We start from the raw sequence: 21,296 nt of genomic DNA, 5'->3' as shown, positions 1-21,296 counted from the left end.
TCTGTCAAAACACCCCCCCTGGTCCTGAACCACCTTCTGGCAATACTGCCTGGGTTGGTTTGACATGTCTGATCAATTAGCCCATGAAACACAATGATTCACTTGAGAATGAGCCCTGGAGATAGAGACCCCGTGACCCGTTGGGGTCTCCCCCAACTTCAGATCCCAGGATTTCCTGTCTTGAGATAGTGGCCCATCCTATACCCCAAACCTAACCACCCCCAGGCTGTTTGGAGTTCAAATCCGTCTCCAGGTGTGGGTTGAGGCCATCTCACAGGCAGACTACAAGAAAATTAATTACTTAATGTTATGTAAGGGAGCTTTGAAGATGAAAAGTGCAAACCCACAGTGTCCCTAATAACATCTTCAATACCTTTACGAAGCCCCAGAGTCGCCACTGAGCTCACCTTTAAGATGAGTCCTTGAGGAGTTGCTGGCAAACTCCCCAAGCCAATAAACAACATAAAATGGCTTTTCGCTCCTTTTATGCAGCCAACCCCAGCTCTCCACACCAATAAAAGGACCAGGAAGGATCAGAGAGGCCAGAAGATTCTGAGGCACTCTCTCCACAACTCACACTGTCTTGCACCATCGCCCAGATCCGCTCAGACCTCAGACCTACACCATGTCGTGCCGCTCCTACAGAATCAGTTCAGGATGTGGAGTTACCAGAAACTTCAGCTCCTGTTCAGCTGTGGCCCCCAAAACCGGCACCCGCTGCTGCATCACGGCAGCCCCCTATCGCGGCATCTCCTGCTACCGGGGCCTGACGGGCTTTAGCAGCCGCAGCCTCTGTAATCTGGGCTCTGGTGGACCCCGCATGGCTGTCGGCGGCTTCCGCACTGGTTCCTGCAGCCGCAGCTTTGGCTACCGCTCTGGCGGCGTGGCTGGGCCCAGTGCTCCCTGCATCACCACCGTGTCAGTCAACGAAAGCCTGCTCACACCCCTCAACCTGGAGATCGACCCCAACGCGCAGTGTGTGAAGCAGGAGGAGAAGGAGCAGATCAAGAACCTCAACAGCAAGTTCGCTGCCTTCATCGACAAGGTCAGTGAGGCCTATGAGGATCCAGCTCCAAAGAGCAGAGAAGGGCCCAGTGGTCCCCTGCCCTCCGGAAAGCCCCAATCTGTTGGGGAGATAGGATGGACACAGCAGAGGGAAATAAAAGCAGACCAGCGTAGGCAGAGGGATCAATTCTCATTTAATTCTAGAAATGTTTACTGAGGTCTAGGTATGGCCCGGGATTTTTGTTGTTTGATTATTGTTGTTTGTTGCCATTAGTTGCTGCCAAGTCCATTCCAACTCATGGCGAGCTCATGTGTGCAGAGTAGAACTGCTCCATGGGATTTTTAAGGCTGTGGCCTTAGGAAGCAGATCACCAGGACTGTCTTCCAAGGCAGCTCCAGGTGGGTTTGAACCACCAACCTTTTGGCTAGTGGTTGAGTGCTTAACTGTTTGCACCACCCGGGAGTCTCCCAAGGTTCCTAGGTGACACCAATGGTTTGCACTCAGCCACTAACCTAAAGGTTTGGTGATTTGAGCCCACCCAGCAGTACTGCAAAAGAAAGGCCTGGCGATCTGTTTCCATTAAGATTATAGCCAAGAACTAGGAGGTGACCATGAGTTGGGATCAACCTGATGTCCACAGATTGACTTTGGTTTTTCAGACATGGTCCAGAAATTGAGAATGTGATCTAACGTGTGTGTGTGCTTCTGGGGCCAAAACAACACAGGAATATCAGAGCTGTCCCTGGAAAACTGGACTGGCACTGGGTGCTGGAAGAACAGGGGACAAAGGGGAGAACAGAAGACGTTGTGGCTCAGGTCCAGGGAAGAAAGGACAGCTTTTCAAGTGGTGAGCGGCACGCTCGGAGTCACGCTGCCTCCCCCAGTCCTGGCCTTGCAACTCAGCAGTTTGGGGCCTCAGGCATGTTACTGAACTCCATCTAACAGTACCTGCCTCATCGGCTTGTTGTGAGGATTGATAAATTAATGCGTGAAGAGTGCTGGCAAACATTGAGCACTCAAAAAATGCTAGCTCTTAGTATGATTTCCCAAGGACAGTAGTGGGGCAAGGAGGCAGAGCAATTAACCTTCGGAGATTAATCAGAGGGAGGGCTAAGCATGTGGAAGAGGAGGAGGTTACACTAGCACGGGGAAGCCCACAGATGCAGCCAAGAGTGGGAAAAACACTGTGAGGCTGCCTCCCAAGAAGGTCTAGGGAGGGGGGCTGAAGCCACCCGATGACGTTCCTCTCTCATCTCCTTCATGTTGACTTCTCCTGTGTCCACAAGACCTTCCTGTAGCTGAGTAGATAGGGCTGGGCTCAGGGGGCTGGGGCTGGAGTTGGGAGTGACTGTGTTGCTAACACATCACTTTAGTGATTTTGGTTAATCCTCAAAATTACCCAGGGCAGGGAGGTATTATTATCCCCATTTTTCAAATAAAGAAATTGAGGCTGAGGGAGCTTTGATAAGGTACTCATAGACATACTGTGGTGGTCGGAGGCGGAGGGTGGAAACTCAGAGGACATAGAAACCTGACACCATAACTTACTAGTAGTGTGGCCATGAGCTAGCTAGTCATTTCACGGCGTGGGGTCTCAGTTTTCCCGTCTGTAATATGGGGGAAATAACATCAACCCCTTCACAGGGTTGTGATAATCGAATGAAATTATATAAATAAATGTAAATGCACAGGCCTGACATACCACATAGTAAATATTCAATAAGTGTTGCATAAATGAGAAAATAAAAAATGACTGGTAACTATAATAATAGTTAAATTTATTGAGCACTTATTGTGTGTCAGGGACTGTTTTCAACACGTCATACGTATTAATGTGTTTAATCTTTACAACTCTAAGGTCAGTATATTATCATCTCCATTTTAGAACTAAGAAAAACAAGCATCAAGAGATTAATTAACTTAGCCACTCAAAGTGGCAGAACTCGGATTTGAATCAGACCTTTGGCACCAAGCCTAGGCACTTTCCCTTTCACCCACAACTACCTACCTGGGGGCCGGGAGTACAGCTCCTTGAGCCCCAGACACTCAACCCCATGGCTCAGCCCTTGGCTGGGTCCTGGCTGTTCAAGAAGTATTCAAGAGCAGAGAGGACTCTGGGGGACTGGACACTTCTCCATCAGGGCTCCCCCCTGAGTTTCTTTCCCCTACCCTGGATGGCAGGTGCGCTTCCTGGAGCAGCAGAACAAGCTGCTGGAGACCAAGTGGCAGTTCTACCAGAACCAACGCTGTTGCGAGAGCAACCTTGAGCCGCTGTTCAATGGGTACATCGAGACGCTGAGGCGGGAGGCCGAGTGTGTGGAGGCCGACAGTGGAAGACTGGCCTCTGAGCTCAACCACGTGCAGGAGGTGCTGGAGGGATACAAGAAGAAGTGAGTGCAGGCAGGGACCACGGGAGCACAGGGGGAAGGCTGGAAAGGTTCCATCCCTAGCCCACTTGAAGTAGCTTCTTTAGGATTCCTGACAAAGCCAGGAGCTCAGGGGGCGTCCAATAGGAATCTAAGTTTCTTCAGATTCTTTAGCTCCACTCCAGCCCTTTGAAGCCCCAGAGGTCTTAGATCTAGCTTTGGGGAGAGTGAAGACAGGAAACCCAATGGAGTTCTACAGCTGTCTATGCTCCCTGCCCTTCCCAGGTTATCTCTATGACTTGGGCTGGGTGTTCTCCCTGGCAGTGGCACGAGCTCTCTGTGGATCTAGGGTGCAGGGGATGACTTTAGACTTTAAGGATGGAGTGTGTATTCCTGGCTCTCACCCCAGAGGCAGAAGGACTGGGGTAAAATCAAGCCAGGCTGGAGCAAGTGCTAGCCCATGAAAATGCACTGAATAGGTCACTGAGAGAACCAGATAACATTTGAAGGAGGTCAGCCCCTTTTTATCCCTTGAAGAGCTTGCCCAGAAGCTGGGGTGGCATTCAATCCCCAGGGCCCTCAGCTCCTACCCCTCTCCTCCCCCATCCTAGGTATGAAGAAGAGGTGGCTCTGAGAGCCACAGCAGAGAACGAGTTTGTGGTCCTGAAGAAGGTGAGGGGGCTGCCCATGGGGCAGGGAAGGGAGACCCACTGTGCAGCCTCTAGTATGGGACATGGTTACCCCCGATCACGGGGCACCACCTTCCTTTGGGTCTTCTCTCACATACACCCCCTCTCTGTCCACCACCAGGATGTGGACTGTGCCTACCTGCGGAAATCAGACCTGGAGGCCAACGTGGAGGCCCTGGTGGAGGAGACTAGCTTCTTGAGACGGCTCTATGAGGAGGTGAGGGGCCTTGCCAGCCGGCCAGGGCAGACGGAGGGGAGGTGTGGAATCTGGGAGAGTGGGGAAAGGGGGCACATGTGTATGCCTGTCCATGTATGATGTGAGTGTGAAAAGAACATGCACACATATGCAAGAGGGGCCCATGGTACAGATGTGTTACATGGATCTCAGAGACACATGCATGTGTTTGCATAAGCCACATCTGTGTTCATGTGGGAGTCTGGCACAGGTGTTTGAGCATTATGGAGTGTATGTGTGCAGGTGGCTTCTCTGTCTGGGAATGGAGTGTGTGTGCCGAGCTGTGTGTATGAGTTCATGTGAGCACAGTCTACAGATGGATATGAGTGTGTATGTGGCAGTGGGAGGTCAGGGCATGGGTTCCCAGTTAAAGTGGTCTTCATTAGTGGACCGGTCACTGGTTCTGGCATTCAAACCCCAGCTCCCCTGCTGGGTGCCTTTGGGTCAAGCTTTTTTCACTCTCTGGGCCTCAGTTTATCCATTTGCCCCATGACTCTATGGCCCCATTGAGCTTTATTGTTTCATGATGTCCCTACGTGTGAATAAAGGTGTGGAGGGTGGAGGGGCAAATGGAGCAGGAGTCATGTAACATTTAAGACCTGTGCTCCTGCAGGGAGTGGGCACCCCTCCCCCCGCAATGGGGCCAGAACTAAATGCATTAGCTGTTGTCCCCCAGGAGATCCGCGTTCTGCACTCCAACATCTCAGACACCTCGGTCATCGTCAAGATGGACAACAGCCGAGACCTGAACATGGACTGCATTGTAGCTGAAATCAAGGCTCAGTACGACGACATCGCCAGCCGCAGCCGGGCCGAGGCTGAGTCTTGGTACCGCACCAAGGTGCGCGCCTCTTTCCAGAACCCTGTAGGAAGGATGCAGAAAGAGCTTCAACCTTTGTCTGGTAGCTGGGGAGTGGACAAGGGAAGAGCAGACAGCTGAAAGTAGGGTGACAGGTTGTGATAGGGTTAGAGCTGGGTTGGGGTTAGGGTTAAGGTCAGAGTTAGTGTCCGCATTAGGGATAGGGTTAGGTTTAGGGCTAGGGCTATGTTTGGGTTAAGGTTAGGGCTAGGGCACGGGCTAGATTTAAGTTTATGTCTAGGGTCAGCCATGGGGCTAAGTGAGATGACCTGTCCTGCTTTCCCACAGTGCGAGGAGATGAAGGCCACGGTGGTCAGGCATGGGGAGTCCTTGCGCCGCACCAAGGAGGAGATCAACGAGCTGAACCGCGTGATCCAGAGGCTGACAGCCGAGATCGAGAATGCCAAGTGCCAGGTACACTTGAATACCCAGCATGGGCAGGTTGCAGCACCGGCCCTTCTCCCCCAGGAGGGCAAAGGCCTGGCCTGATCAGGCTTCTCGGTATGACAGTAAGGAAGCAGGGACCCACAGAAAGGCAGGGGCTTTACCACATCACGCAGCACTCCAGCGGGATGAGCCTTGTACCACTGACTCCCAAGGGTGGGATCTTGCCCCTTCATTGGCCACTCTGGGACCCCCATTAAGGAGAGACAGTGAAAAGCCTACTCATCTCCTCTCTCATGTTCACAGCCCGTTAACTCCCTGGTCATAGACATGACCTTCTCCCTGGGACCCCCTGCTCCCTGCCCTTGCTCCATCAGCTTAGGTGAGGCAACATGTGTCTTCTCACTCATCCTTGTCCTCACATCTCCACCCCCATAGCGTGCCAAGCTGGAAGCCGCAGTGGCCGAGGCAGAGCAGCAGGGTGAGGCAGCCCTCAATGACGCCAAGTGCAAGCTGGCTGAGCTGGAGGCTGCCCTGCAGAAGGCCAAGCAGGACATGGCCTGCCTGCTCAAGGAGTACCAGGAGGTGATGAACTCCAAGCTGGGCCTGGACATCGAGATCGCCACCTACAGGCGCCTGCTGGAAGGCGAGGAGCACAGGTGAGGCTGAGGAGGACCTTGCAAGGTATAGAAGGTGGAAGCCCTGCTCTTCCAGGGGTGAATTTCCTTGAGCTGAAGGGTGAGCTATATCTCTGACCACTGCTAGTACAGGTGAAACTTCAAAAATAATAACAGTAATAATAATTTATCCCACACTTACTACGTGCCAAGCCTGTGCTAAGCACTCATTTTAATCCTCGCAATCCAATAAGGTAGGCATAATTTTTCCCATCCAAAGATAAAGAAACAAGGCTCAGAGAGGTTCGATGGCTTTCTCATGGCTACACAGCTAATAAGTGGAAGAGCTGGGACCTGCACCCAAGTCATGTGACTCTAAAGTCCCTTCTCTCAGCCACTTTGCTACACTGAAGAATCACTTCCTACCTGAGGTTGCAGCTTGGCCTTCCACACAGGCTTGGGTGCTATAACAATACACCCCTATATGTATTTAGCTCTTCATCATCCACAGGGTCCTTTCACACACTGCCACATTTGATTCAGCTCTCATTTATGTGAACTTGATCTGCATGGTCAGGGTGACCTGGGGTCACCTAGATTGGGGGCAGGGGGTGGAGTTCATAATCTCTCTGGCCTCTACCGGACACCGGACGTGCTTGTCACCATGGTTAAAGAACAGTTGAAGAAAGAAAGTGACCATTTAATTCAGGCTTTGGGGAAGCCCTGCCTGCCCCTCCGGAGGGGTCAAACCTGTGCACAGGCCATCCCCCCCAGTCCCCAGGCAGCCATCCAGCTCAGAAATCCCACTCAAATCCAGAGCTAATATACTTTTCTTTCCCATAGGCTGTGCGAAGGTGTAGGCTCTGTGAATGTCTGTAAGTATCTGCTTTGTCTTGTCGGTGGGCAAAGCTGAACCAGGTGGCCTAACCCATTAATCTTTGAATGATCTCCAACTGGGTGGGTGGGGGTGGAACATTTGTTCTTCCCCTGTTTCTCCATCGGAGAGCACCTAGGGAGTTACAGAAAGCAGAATGGAGCACCCTTTGCTGGGGCAACTGTGAGCTGCAGGCCATGGACATGGAGCAAGACAGATTTGCCCTTCTGGGTCCAGATGTCCTTGTATCCTTCTTTCCCTCAGCCCCTAGATGGAATGATGTCAAAAGGAACAGGGCCTGAATTACTGAGCATTAAATCCCTTTTGAAATCCCTGGGTGGCACAATTAATGCACTTGGCTGCTAACCCAAAGATTGGAGGTTCAAGTCCACCCAGAAGTACCTCAGAAGAAAGGCCTAGCAATCTACTTTCAAAAAGTCAGCCACTGAAAACCCTATGGAGCGTGGTTCTACTCTGACACACGTAGGGTTGCCAAGAGTTAGCACTGACTCCGCGGTAACTAGTGGGAAACCCTTTCTAGGAGGAGGCCCCTCCTACAATACGGATGCATTTTGGGGCCTGTCTGGGGTGGGCGAGATCCCAACAGGCCGCTCACCCCTCGTATCTCCTCTCCTCCCTCAGGTGTCAGCAGCTCCCGTGGTGGTGGAGTCACCTGCGGCAGCCTCACATATAGCACCACCCCAGGGCGCCAGATTACCTCCGGCCCCTCAGCAACCGGGGGCAGCATCGCAGTGATGGCACCCGACTCCTGTGCCCCCAGCCAGGCCCGCACCTCCAGCTTTAGCTGCGGGAGCAGCCGGTCGGTCCGCTTTGCGTAGTCGGGGCCTCCTGCCAAGTGCCTGCCCTGTATGCACCAGCCCTGGCACTGAATGGCATATGAATGGAAAATGTGTGCTTGCTTCCAGAATCTCCCAGACGTTCCAATAGAGGGAAGGACCCCAGGTGCTGTCCTCCACCTTCTCATTTTAGGGAGTTGTTTTCTCGTTCTTCTCTTGGCTTCAGTTTAGAGAGGCAGTCCCAGCCCTTTACTTAACTCCAGCTTAACTCCAAAATACCTATGGCCAACTTGTATTATTCGCCTAGACCTCTGGAACCTGGCCAGTCACCCAGAGTGGCTGGACCTATGGAAGCTTGTTCTCCCCCGGAACAAGGAATGAGCCTAACCATCCAGCCAGGTCTCCCATAACCTGAGGCTCAACCAGAGAGAAACTTCCTCCCACCAGTTCCCCTCTCCTGGCTGGAAAGCAGCGTTGCCTCTGCAGGAAGCAATTGCCCGCTTATTTTGTGTTTTGCTTGTCTCTCGAGCTGACTTCCTTCTTCTGGATAAACTTCCAACTAAACTCCTGTTTTGGCCTTCTAGTCGAGAGGCCCATTATGGTGGGGAATGCTTTTGCCCACAGCTCCCTGGTTAGGAGACGGCAGACAGGTCTTGCTATTCGGTGCACCTTTATACATTTCAAAGAAAACCATGGACACCAGGCTGCTACCGATCTCCCCTCCTCCCGCTGGGTGCAGGCGGAGTCTGGTCAAGGCAAAGCTGGTGAGGTGGAGAAGGTTAGGTCACTTCCTGGGTTTCCCTCTTGGTCATGGCTGTCTGTTGGTGCCTTGCCTTCCGGGTTGTCTTAATCTGTTTTAATAAATGCTGCTGCAATGCAAGGGATGTGATCTTGTGAACTATATAATGCCTCCGCCCCTGCAACATGTCAGACTCTTAGCTCGCTTTGGCACCATCTCCAGCCAACAGATCCTAGCCCAGCCCCATGCAATCTTTCCCCAGCCCCCGGTGATCCTGCCTCGTCCTGTGCACTCCCACAGCCTGACTCCAGCTCAGTCCTCAGGCCTGACCACAGCACCAACTCCCTATCAGACCTCTTTCTCCCCTACCCTACCCCTTCACACTCCCAGCAGCCAGAATCCTACCTTAAACTCGTTGCTCCCACCCTCTCCAGCCCTGGTTGAAATCACTAACTGGCATATGTTTGTGCTTCTTATGCCAAGTGAATGCTCCCTCCATCTGCTCTTTCCCCACCTACTCCTCAATCCTGTCCAACCCCTCCACCCAGAGACGTGGACTCCACCTCATTGGATACAAATCCAACCTCTGAGGCCACCCAGGACCTCAGGTCTCTCATTCCATGTGGACCACCCCATGCCCCTCCTCCCATTTGCCTTGGCACAGTGCTCAACTCTGCCCTTCATACCTCTCTTCCCCATCCCACCCCACAGTGTCTGGAACCCTGAGGATCTCCCTTTCTATCCTTATGACTCTGGGCCGGGGATGTCAATGAGTGAATCTGGAGCCTGGATCAGACTGGAAGATCAGATCCCTGAGGGTAGGAAGTGTCTCCTGGCTCTGACCCCGACTAAGACCAAGGATTGGGCTCTGGTCATATATGCCCTGGGATGTGCTGGATGACACAGGCAGCTGGTAAGGTAGGAGGTATAGACATCCAGGCCTCTCAGGCTCACCTCCACTTCTCCACTGGGAGAACAAATTGGCTGCCACTATGGCCAGGCCCCCTGTGCTGCCCCACCCCTCAGCCTCTTCCTGGGAGGAGAAGTTGAGGCCCTGTGCATTCTGACAATGCCTCACTTCAGGCCCAAAGGGTTGCAATCCCACTGAGGGGCTGCTGGCCTCTCCTGAGCACTCAGGTTTCTGCTCTGTCTGAGGTTTGTCATCAAGAAGGCCTCCTTCAAGCCTCTTGCATGCCCCCTCCTTTCCACCACCATTCTGGGCCTTGCAGGTGAGGCCATAATCACAGTAGACCAACCTTCAATGTAGACGCATCATTCATCCACAGGAAAGGTTGAATCTCAGAAGCCAAAAGTCAGGAGGTAAAATCTGAACCTCAACTTGGCCAAGTCTCCGCGACACCTTGGGCAAGAAGTGGCTTCCATGGTTCGGGCATCTGTCTGAGGATCTGCTAAGTGGGTGCAGCTGAGCCAGGTCATCTCAGCCCTGTCACCTCCTGTGTCTCTAGGGTGCTGGAGTGAGTCTGTGCTTGGGGAAAACAACTCCATGTTACCATGGACATAGGCCAGGCATAACTAAAATGTCAAATCTGATACCCCGAAAAAATGACACAGTGCATTGAAAAATCAAAGAGCCAGGATATGTGAGATTTTAATAAGAATTTTAATAAGTTCCCATGCTTGGTGTGCAAAGACAGTCAGCTGATCCAGCCCTCTCCTCCAGCCATCCTCGTGATCAACAGGAAAAATCTAGAGCAAGTTCTTCTGGTCCAAGGATTCAGAAGGTCCCTCAGCCCTCTCCCACTAAAAGAGCTATTCCTCACATAAAGCAAAAGGTATAATCCAAGGATCACCAAGGATTGATGTTTTATTAGAGAAAAAATTTAAAGGAGACGTCAAGTGATCTGAAATCTAGAGTCAAGGAAAAGTCAGAAGAGCAACTGGCCCAAACAGCCTGATTCCACATCTCTCTCCTAGGCTCCCTTTTCCTTTGAAAACATCACAAATATCACAGGCCAAGCTAAGAGCTTAATCAGAGAAAATCAGAGCTGCTGTCCCTATTTGACTCTTATTTAAACATTCAAACCACCCCTCCAAAACACACACACGCAGTTTCTATATGGCTTATAGTTCTTTGAACACACATACACACACAAAGTAGATAATCTTAGGCTCTGTAGTCTTCTCCTTCCTCTCTGAGACTATTAGCACTCCCCCACCAAGTTCCAAATCCCCTCTGCTTCCCGCATCCTCACAAACACCTACTTCCAGGATGAGGCCCCTTCCAGCCCCAATGTCTGACCATTCCCTGCTTCAGTCTTTGGGACCAGAAACCAAAAAAAAAAAAAAACCCAAACGCACTATCAAGTCAATTCCAACTCATAGTGACCCTAAAGGACAGAGTAGAACTGCCCCATAGGGTTTCCAAGTAGCAGCTGGTGAATTCAAACTGCCGACCTTTTATGGTTAGCAGCCGAGCTCTTAACCTCTGTGCCACCAGGGCTCCAGGAAATACTAATTTGTGTTATGACTCACTTGAGCAAAGCATAGGGAGAAAACTAAGTTAACCACATTATCAAGAAAATTATGAAGTGTATACCTACGGAAATGGAATTCCCCCTTGTCTGGATTATCCGCATCAGTGGTGCACTCTGGGAACATGAACATGGAACAGCGACTGTACTAAGTTTTCGTTCACTGACTAGAGCACCTGGGACATCAGCACCAAGCGCACTTTCCTTGAGTTGGGGGTGGGTCAGAAAGATCCAGAGATAAGGGAGAGGCTTAGTCCCCACCACCTGCCCTCCCACCCAAGGCACCTTTGTGCCCCTGGAAATCCCTGCCCATTTCTGCCTTGTTCAGAAACAGTGGGGGCCCCCAGTGCACCCACCATTATTCCTTTGGTGCTGCCGCACAGTGATGGTGAGAGGTGAGTAGCCAGGGAATGGAGGGAGGGGGCAGCACTCACAGGTTGAGTCTATGCATTAAAAGGAGTCCTGGGTTGTGCAAATGGTTAACTCGCTGGGCTGCTAACTGAAAGGTCCGATGCTCAAGTCCACCCAGATGTGCCCAGGAAGAAAGGCCTGGCAATCTACTTCTAAAAAATCAACCACTGAAAACCCTATAGAGCATGGTTCTACTGACACATATGGAGTTCCCATGAGTCAGAATGGATGAAAGGCAACTGGTTTCTGTATGCTTTAAAAACAAAGAAAACACACCAGAGGCACAAAGGAGTACATATACACCCCACCCCACCACCACCATCAAAAAGGAGCCACAGCCTCTCCCCCAACCCCACAGTTCACATCCCTTGCCCCAGAGCAGCAAGTGCCCGTGGAGCTCCTTTCCCTCTTCAAAGCGGCTCTGGTGGCCCTTGACCCTGACTTTACCTCTGCTCACACTTGGTGGGATCCAGGCCGTGATGTGCCCAGGACACAACCCCCTGCGGGCCCTCTCAGGAGGAGGCAGAGGACAGGGGAGCACCACTAAGAAAGACTTTGGTCCTCTTGGGTCAAGGCATTGCCTGACCAGTTGTGGTCCCTGGACGCAGTCTGAAGGCGTTGGAAGGACTGCATTGCCAGAAAGGACCGCTCAAAGGCTTCTACATCTTGAGATCAAATATACATTCTCAATGCAAAAATGTCCCCTACACAGTCAGGTCTTTAAAGAAATCTTGCCTCAGAGGGGACTCTGAGCGGGGTTCTTCAGGTGGGACTTCCCTGGGCAAAGACTTCTTGGGGACTGTCAGGTCAGGAATAAACCAGAGACAGAATTTACCCAGTAACCGTCCCGGTTCAGGCCATCATGGTAAATGTCCTCCCACCAGAGGCCTGATTTTTTTTTTTTTTTTTTTTTTTATAATAACTTTTATTAAGCTTCAAGTGAACGTTTACAAATCCAATCAGTCTGTCACATATAAGTTTACATACATCTCACTCCCTACTCCCACTTACTCTCCCCGTCTTGAGTCAGCCCTTTCAGTCTCTCCTTTCTTGACAATTTTGCCGGCTTCCCTCTCTCTCTATCCTCCCATCCCCCCTCCAGACAAGAGTTGCCAACACAATCTCAAGTGTACACCTGATATAATTAGCTCACTCTTCATCAGCGTCTCTCTCCCACCCGCTGACCAGTCCCTTTCATGTCTGATGAGTTGTCTTCGGGGATGGTTCCTGTCCTGTGTCAACAGAAGGTCTGGAGAGCATGGCCGCCGGGATTCCTCCAGTCTCAGTCAGACCATTAAGTTTGGTCTTCTTATGAGAATTTGGGGTCTGCATCCCACTGCTCTCCTGCTCCCTCAGGGGTCCTCTGCTGAGCTCCCTGTCAGGGCAGTCATCGATTGTGGCCGGGCACCAACTAGTTCTTCTGGTCTCAGGATGATGTAGGTCTCTTGTTCATGTGGCCCTTTCTGTCTCTTGGGCTCTTAGTTGTCATGTGGGCTTGGTGTTCTTCATTTTCCTTTGCTCCAGGTGGGTTGAGACCAATTGCTGCATCTTAGATGGCTGCTTGTTAGCATTTAAGACCCCAGACGCCACATTTCAAAGTGGGATGCAGAATGATTTCATAATAGAATTATTTTGCCAATTGACTTAGAAGTCCCCGCAAACCATGTTCCCCAGACCCCCGCGCTTGCTCCGCTGAGCTTTGAAGCATTCATTTTATCCCGGAAACTTCTTTGCTTTTGGTCCAGTCCAATTGAGCTGACCTTCCATGTATTGAGTGTTGTCTTTCCCTTCACCTAAAGCAGTTCTTATCTACTGATTAATCAATAAAAAAACCCTCTCCCACCCTCCCTCCCTCCCCCCCTCGTAACCACAAAAGTATGTGTTCTTCTCAGGTTTACTATTTCTCAAGATCTTATAATAGTGGTCTTATACAGTATTTGTCCTTTTGCCTCTGACTCATTTCGCTCAGCATAATGCCTTCCAGGTTCCTCCATGTTATGAAATGTTTCAGAGATTCGTCACTGTTCTTTATCGATGCGTAGTATTCCATTGTGTGAATATACCACAATTTATTTACCCATTCATCCGTTGATGGACACCTTGGTTGCTTCCAACTTTTTGCTATTGTAAACAGAGCTGCAATAAACATGGGTGTGCATATATCTGTTTGTATGAAGGCTCTTGTATCTCTAGGGTATATTCCGAGGAGTGGGATTTCTGGGTTGTATGGTAGTTCTATTTCTAACTGTTTAAGATAACGCCAGATAGATTTCCAAAGTGGTTGTACCATTTTACATTCCCACCAGCAGTGTATGAGAGTTCCAATCTCTCCACAGCCTCTCCAACATTTATTATTTTGTGTTTTTTGGATTAATGCCAGCCTTGCTGGTGTGAGATGGAATCTCATCGTAGTTTTAATTTGCATTTCTCTAATGGCTAATGATCGAGAGCATTTTCTCATGTATCTGTTGGCTGCCTGAATATCTTCTTTAGAGAAATGTGTGTTCATATCCTTTGCCCACTTCTTGATTGGGTTGTTTGTCTTTTTGTGGTTGAGTTTTGACAGAATCATGTAGATTTTAGAGATCAGGCGCTGGTCGGAGATGTCATAGCTGAAAATTCTTTCCCAGTCTGTAGGTGGTCTTTTTACTCTTTTGGTGAAGTCTTTAGATGAGCATAGGTGTTTGATTTTTAGGAGCTCCCAGTTATCGGGTTTCTCTTCATCATTTTTGGTAATGTTTTGTATTCTGTTTATACCTTGTATTAGGGCTCCTAGGGTTGTCCCAATTTTTTCTTCCATGATCTTTATCGTTTTAGTCTTTATGTTTAGGTCTTTGATCCACTTGGAGTTAGTTTTTGTGCATGGTGTGAGGTATGGGTCCTGTTTCATTTTTTTGCAAATGGATATCCAGTTATGCCAGCACCATTTGTTAAAAAGGCTGTCTTTTCCCCAGTTAATTGACACTGGTCCTTTGTCAAATATCAGCTGCTCATACGTGGATGGATCTATGTCTGGGTTCTCAATTCTGTTCCATTGGTCTATGTGTCTGTTGTTGTACCAATACCAGGCTGTTTTGACTACTGTGGCTGTATAATAGGTTCTGAAGTCAGGTAAGGTGAGGCCTCCCACTTTCTTCTTCTTTTTCAGTAGTGCTTTGCTTATCCGGGGCTTTTTTCCCTTCCATATGAAATTGGTGATTTGTTTCTCTATCCCCTTAAAATATGACATTGGAATTTGGATCGGAAGTGCGTTAAATGTATAGATGGCTTTTGGTAGAATAGACATTTTTACTATGTTAAGTCTTCCTATCCATGAGCAAGGTATGTTTTTCCACTTAAGTATGTCCTTTTGAATTTCTTGTAGTAGAGCTTTGTAGTTTTCTTTGTATAGGTCTTTTACATCCTTGGTAAGATTTATTCCTAAGTATCTTATCTTCTTGGGGGCTACCGTGAATGGTATTGATTTGGTTATTTCCTCTTCGGTGTTCTTTTTGTTGATGTAGAGGAATCCAAGTGATTTTTGTATGTTTATTTTATAACCTGAGACTCTGCCAAACTCTTCTATTAGTTTCAGTAGTTTTCTGGAGGATTCCTTAGGGTTTTCTGTGTATATAATCATGTCATCTGCAAATAGTGATAACTTTACTTCTTCCTTGCCAATCCGGATACCTTTTATTTCTTTGTCTAGCCTGATTGCCCTGGCTAAGACTTCCAACACGATGTTGAATAAGAGCGGTGATAAAGGGCATCCTTGTCTGGTTCCCGTTCTCAAGGGAAATGCTTTCAGGTTCTCTCCATTTAGAGTGATATTGGCTGTTGGCTTTGCATAGATGCCCTTTATTATGTTGAGGAATTTTCCTTCAATTCCTATTTTGGTAAGAGTTTTTATCATAAATGGGTGTTGGACTTTGTCAAATGCCTTTTCTGCATCAATTGATAAGATCATGTGGTTTTTGTCTTTTGTTTTATTTATGTGATGGATTACATTAATGGTTTTTCTGATATTAAACCAGCCTTGCATACCTGGTATAAATCCCACTTGATCAGGGTGAATTATTTTTTTGATGTGTTGTTGGATTCTATTGGCTAGAATTTTGTTGAGGATTTTTGCATCAATGTTCATGAGGGATATAGGTCTATAATTTTCTTTTTTTGTAATGTCTTTACCTGGTTTTGGTATCAGGGAGATGGTGGCTTCATAGAATGAGTTGGGTAGTATTCCGTCATTTTCTATGCTTTGGAATACCTTTAGTAGTAGTGGTGTTAACTCTTCTCTGAAAATTTGGTAGAACTCTGCAGTGAAGCCGTCCGGGCCAGGACTTTTTTTTGTTGGGAGTTTTTTGATTACCGTTTCAATCTCTTTTTTTGTTATGGGTCTATTTAGTTGTTCTGCTTCTGAATGTGTTAGTTTAGGTAGGTAGTGTTTTTCAAGGAATTCATCCATTTCTTCTAGGTTTTCAAATTTGTTAGAGTACAATTTTTCATAATAATCTGAAATGATTCTTTTAATTTCATTTGGTTCTGTTGTGATGTGGTCCTTCTCATTTCTTATTCGGGTTATTTGTTTCCTTTCCTGTATTTCTTTAGTCAGTCTAGCCAATGGTTTATCAATTTTGTTAATTTTTTCAAAGAACCAGCTTTTGGCTTTGTTAATTCTTTCAATTGTTTTTCTGTTCTCTAATTCATTTAGTTCAGCTCTAATTTTGATTATTTGTTTTCTTCTGGTGCCTGATGGATTCTTTTGTTGCTCACTTTCTATTTGTTCAAGTTGTAGGGACAGTTCTCTGATTTTGGCTCTTTCTTCTTTTTGTATGTGTGCATTTATTGATATAAATTGGCCTCTGAGCACTGCTTTTGCTGTGTCCCAGAGGTTTTGATAGGAAGTATTTTCATTCTCGTTGCTTTCTATGAATTTCCTTATTCCCTCCTTGATGTCTTCTATAACCCAGTCTTTTTTCAGGAGGGTATTGTTCATTTTCCAAGTATTTGATTTCTTTTCCCTCGTTCTTCTGTTATTGATCTCTAGTTTTATTGCCTTGTGGTCTGAGAAGATGCTTTGTAATATTTCGATGTTTTGGACTCTGCAAAGGTTTGTTTTATGACCTAATATGTGGTCTATTCTAGAGAATGTTCCATGTGCGCTAGAAAAAAAAGTATATTTTGCAGCAGTTGGGTGGAGAGTTCTGTATAAGTCAATGAGGTCAAGTTGGTTGATTGTTGTAATTAGATCTTCCGTGTCTCTGTTGAGCTTCTTACTGGATGTCCTGTCCTTCTCCGAAAGGGGTGTGTTGAAGTCTCCTACTATAATTGTGGAGGTATCTATCTGGCTTTTCAGTTCTGTTAAAATTTGATTTATATATCTTGCAGCCCTGTCATTGGGTGCGTAAATATTTAATATGGTTATGTCTTCCTGATCAATTGTCCCTTTTATCATTATATAGTGTCCTTCTTTATCCTTTGTGGTGGATTTAAGTCTAAAGTCTATTTTGTCAGAAATTAATATTGCTACTCCTCTTCTTTTTTGCTTATTGTTTGCTTGATATACTTTTTTCCATCCTTTGAGTTTTAGTTTGTTTGTGTCTCTAAGTCTAAGGTGTGTCTCTTGTAGGCAGCATATAGATGGATCGTGTTTCTTTATCCAGTCTGTGACTCTCTGTCTCTTTATTGGTGCATTTAGTCCATTTACATTCAGGGTAATTATAGATAAATAAGTTTTTAGTGCTGTCATTTTGATGCCTTTTTATGTGTGTTGTTGACAATTTCATTTTTCCACATACTTTTTTGTGCTGAGGCGTTTTTCTTAGTAAATTGTGAGATCCTCACTTTCATAGTGTTTGACTTTATGTTAGTTGAGTCGTTACGTTTTTCTTGGTTTTTGTCTTGAGTTATAGAGTTGTTATACCTTTTTGTGGTTACCTCATTATATACCCCTATTTTTCTAAGTAAAAACCTAACTTGTATTGTTCTATATCGCCTTGTATCACTCTCCATATGGCAGTTCAATGCCTCCTGTATTTAGTCCCTCTTTTTGATTATTGTGATCTTTTACCTATTGACTTCCATGATTCCCTGTTATGTGTATTTTTTTTTTAATTAATCTTAATTTGTTTGTTTTTGTGATTTCCCTATTTGAGTTGATATCAGGACGTTCTGTTTTGTGACCTTGTGTTGTGCTGATATCTGATATTATTGGTTCTCTGACCAAACAATATCCTTTAGTATTTCTTGTAGCTTTGGTTTGGTTTTTGCAAATTCTCTAAACTTGTGTTTGTCTGTAAATATCTTAATTTCGCCTTCATATTTCAGAGAGAGTTTTGCTGGATATATGATCCTTGGTTGGCAGTTCTTCTCCTTCAGTGTTCTGTATATGTCGTCCCATTCCCTTCTTGCCTGCATGGTTTCTGCTGAGTAGTCAGAACATATTCTTATTGATTCTCCCTTGAAGGAAACCTTTCTTTTCTCCCTGGCTGCTTTTAAAATTTTCTGTTTATCTTTGGTTTTGGTGAGTTTGATGATAATATGTCTTGGTGTTTTTCTTTTTGGATCAATCTTAAATGGGGTTCGATGAGCATCTTGGATAGATATCCTTTCGTCTTTCATGATGTCAGGGAAGTTTTCTGTCAGAAGTTCTTCAACTATTTTCTCTGTGTTTTCTGTCCCCCCTCCCTGTTCTGGGACTCCAATCACCCGCAGGTTATCCTTCTTGATAGAGTCCCACATAATTCTTAGGGTTTCTTCATTTTTTTTAATTCTTTTATCTGATTTTTTTTCAGCTATGTTGGTGTTGATTCCCTGGTCCTCCAGATGTCCCAGTCTGCATTCTAATTGCTCGAGTCTGCTCCTCTGACTTCCTAGTGTGTTGTCTAATTCTGTTATTTTATTGTTAATCTTTTGGATTTCTACATGTTGTCTCTCTATGGATTCTTGCAACTTATTAATTTTTCCAGTATGTTCTTGAATAATCTTTTTGAGTTCTTCAACAGTTTTATCAGTGTGTTCCTTGGCTTTTTCTGCAGATATCCTAATTTCATTTGTGATATCATTAAGCATTCTGTAAATTAGTTTTTTATATTCTGTATCTGATAATTCCAAAATTGTATCTTCATTTGGGAAAGATTTTGATTCTTTTGTTTGGGGAGTTGGAGAAGCTGTCACGGTCTGCTTCTTTAAGTGGTTTGATATGGATTGTTGTCTCCGAGCCATCACTGGGAAACTAGTTTTTCCAGAAAATCCGCTAAAAAAAAACTGCAGTCAGATCCCTATCAGAGTTCTCCCTCTGGCTCAGGCTATTCAGATGTTAATGAAGCCGCCTGGGGAGGGTGGGGGAGGGAACAGAGAGATAGGAGAGTAGCACCTCAGAATATAGCCAGAGTTGCTTGTCTTGCTTGGAATGACTCTTATATCTGAGATTCCCGCGGGCGCGTCGCCTATGTGTGCTGTCTGTGTGGAGATTGCCCCCGGGGGGTCTGGCCCGCTGGAGTCACGGTCAGATCCTCCGCTTCCAGCCCCACGCCCAGCGTCAAGGCTCCCCTACTGGGACGGTGCACTCTCGACTCCAAAATCAGTCGCTGCCTCCCGGGGACTTCTCGTCCCTCCAGCCGCGTGGCCGTGCCGCCCCCGTGAACCAGGTGGGCCCCCTCCCGGGGTTAGTTCAGATGGGTGGAGTAGCTCCCCGTGCTTGTGCCGCGACCGAGTGTCCCGGCTGGAACGCTGTTCTCCCCGCTCCAATACCAGTCGCTGCCTCCCGGGGACTTCTCCTACCGGCTGCGTCCCACGCCGCCCGCGCGACCCGGATGGTCACCTTCCCGGGGTTAGTTCAGGGGGTGGAGCAACTCTCCGTGTTTATGGCGTACCTGCGTGCAGTTCAAATCCCTGTGGGACGGTTCCCCGGCTCGGATGCTGCTCTTTCTGCTCCAAGATCAGTCACTGCCTCCCGGGGACTTCTCCTAACGGCTGCGTCCCACGCCGCCCGTGGAACCGGCTAGTCCCCCTCCCGGGGTTAGTTCAGGGGGGTGGAGCAGGTCTCTGTGCTTGTGCCGTACCTGACTGGTATGCTGGCTCCAGGCTCTGGAAACAATCGCTGCTTCCCCGTATTAGTTCGTTCTCCGTCTCTAAATCTGTGTTTGTTGTTCAGGGTTCGTAGATTGTTATGTATGTGATCAATTTACTTGTTTTTCCGTGTCTTTGTTGTAAGAGGGATCCGAGGTAGCGTCTGCCTAGTCCGCCATCTTGGCTCCGCCTCCAGAGGCCTGATTTTTAATCCTGGGTTTCCACATAGAAGCCTGTGTCAATCGCTGATATCAGGATCTCCTGGAGATGGCGGCCCCTCAGCCAGGATCCTTGGAGAGCAGAGGCTAAGGGAAGTGTCTTCTTCCGCCTTTCTTTTCCAAAGTGCAGACGATTCTTAAAGTGGAATTCCTCCTCCGGAAGCAACTACTCAGACCAGTGAATCCTTAAAGTGGAATTCCTCCTCCGGAAGCAACTACTCAGACCAGTGAATCCGAATGTTCGGCTTGAGGGAACAGCTTGGGGAATGCCGTGGAAAAGCATGTGAATTTTGTACTCCCAAGGCACAAGGGTTAACTGCTCACTGTTAACCAAAAACTTGGTGGTTTGAACCCACCCAGTGGCTCTGAAGGAGAAAGACGTGGCGATCTGCTCCCGTAGAGACTGCAGCCTGGAAAACCCTATGGAGCAATTCTACTCTGCCACATGAGACTGCTAGGGGTCGAAAATCAACTCGATGGCCTCTGGCAACAACTGACCTGACTTGGAGTCCCTGGGTGGTGCAAATGGTTAACATGTTCAGCTGCTAACCAAAAGGTTAGCGGTTCAAGTCCACCCAGGGGTACCTCAGAAGAAAGGTCTGGTGATCTGCTGCTAAAAAATCAGCCATTGAAAACCCTATGGAGTGTAGTTCTACTCAGACGCACACGGGGTTGCCATGAGTCAGAATCATCTCAGTGACAACTGGTCGCCGGTTAGACCCGACTTTGGATCCCAGACTAGCTGTGTGACCTTAGTAATGTTACTTAGCTTCTTTGAGCCTTAATTTCCTTATCTGTAAAATGAGGATAATGACAGTGCTCTGTGAGAAGTGAATGAAAAACATATATAACATCCCAGACACATAGCAAGTGCTTAATGGATGCCCGCTCGCTTCTCCTGCCCCCTATACCTTTGTGCTCTGCCCACACAAATCAGGAGTTGTCAAACCTTAGTTCTTATAGGAACCGCCTGAGAGGTTGTTAAAATGCAGATTCCCGGGCTCATCCCTAGGCTTTTGTTTCCATAGTTCTGGATGGAGCCCTGGAATCTGTATATTTAACAAGTACCCATGGTGATCCTGATGCAGATGGTGGTCCATGGAAGCACCAGAAACAATCAGATCTTTAGGTGGGTTGGAAAAAAAATAAATAAACGAGGCAGGCATTAACTGGGTTATCAGGGAGACAGCCTTTTGCCACATTTAATCACACACCAAAGGAGAGAAGGAGCCAAGGTGAGAACCACCCAAATACAATAAAATTTCAAACAACCAGTAATAAAAAGCTCAGCTGGTTAATCTCAGTAAGTGTTTCATTCCTGACATGAATAGTTAGGGGATGCTCTGGGGATAGCCAATCTCTCAGACCAACTGGGGGCCTCCCCGGAGCCCCTGCTGACCCCTCCCTGCCAAGGCAGCCCCTCTCATCCAAGGCTCCAGCCTGGGCAGTGATGGCCCAGCAACACACATCCCTCTACCTGGCTCCCTGCCCCGAGGGCCGGGCACACAGTCAGACTTAATATATGTCTGCTGGCCTGAAGTTAATCAGGGAGAAAAGGAC

General features: G+C 47.7%; 1 protein-coding gene across 1 annotated transcript; it reads left to right on the top strand.

Annotated features, from left to right (window-relative positions):
* Positions 1–625: 625 nt before the first annotated feature.
* LOC126075454 (keratin, type II cuticular Hb5) lies at positions 626–7,869 on the top strand. The gene is made up of 9 exons (XM_049883209.1): positions 626–1,045; positions 3,188–3,396; positions 3,984–4,044; positions 4,183–4,278; positions 4,973–5,137; positions 5,444–5,569; positions 5,978–6,198; positions 7,000–7,031; positions 7,673–7,869. The coding sequence occupies exons 1-9, from the start codon at positions 626–628 to the stop codon at positions 7,867–7,869; spliced, it is 1,527 nt and encodes a 508-aa protein (XP_049739166.1).
* Positions 7,870–21,296: the final 13,427 nt, after the last annotated feature.

This window comes from Elephas maximus, chromosome 4 (assembly GCF_024166365.1).
Source record: "Elephas maximus indicus isolate mEleMax1 chromosome 4, mEleMax1 primary haplotype, whole genome shotgun sequence".
Classification (NCBI taxonomy): Eukaryota; Metazoa; Chordata; class Mammalia; order Proboscidea; family Elephantidae; genus Elephas; species Elephas maximus.
The sequence above is the reverse complement of the archived record's forward strand: the minus strand, read 5'-3'. Positions and strand labels throughout refer to the sequence as shown.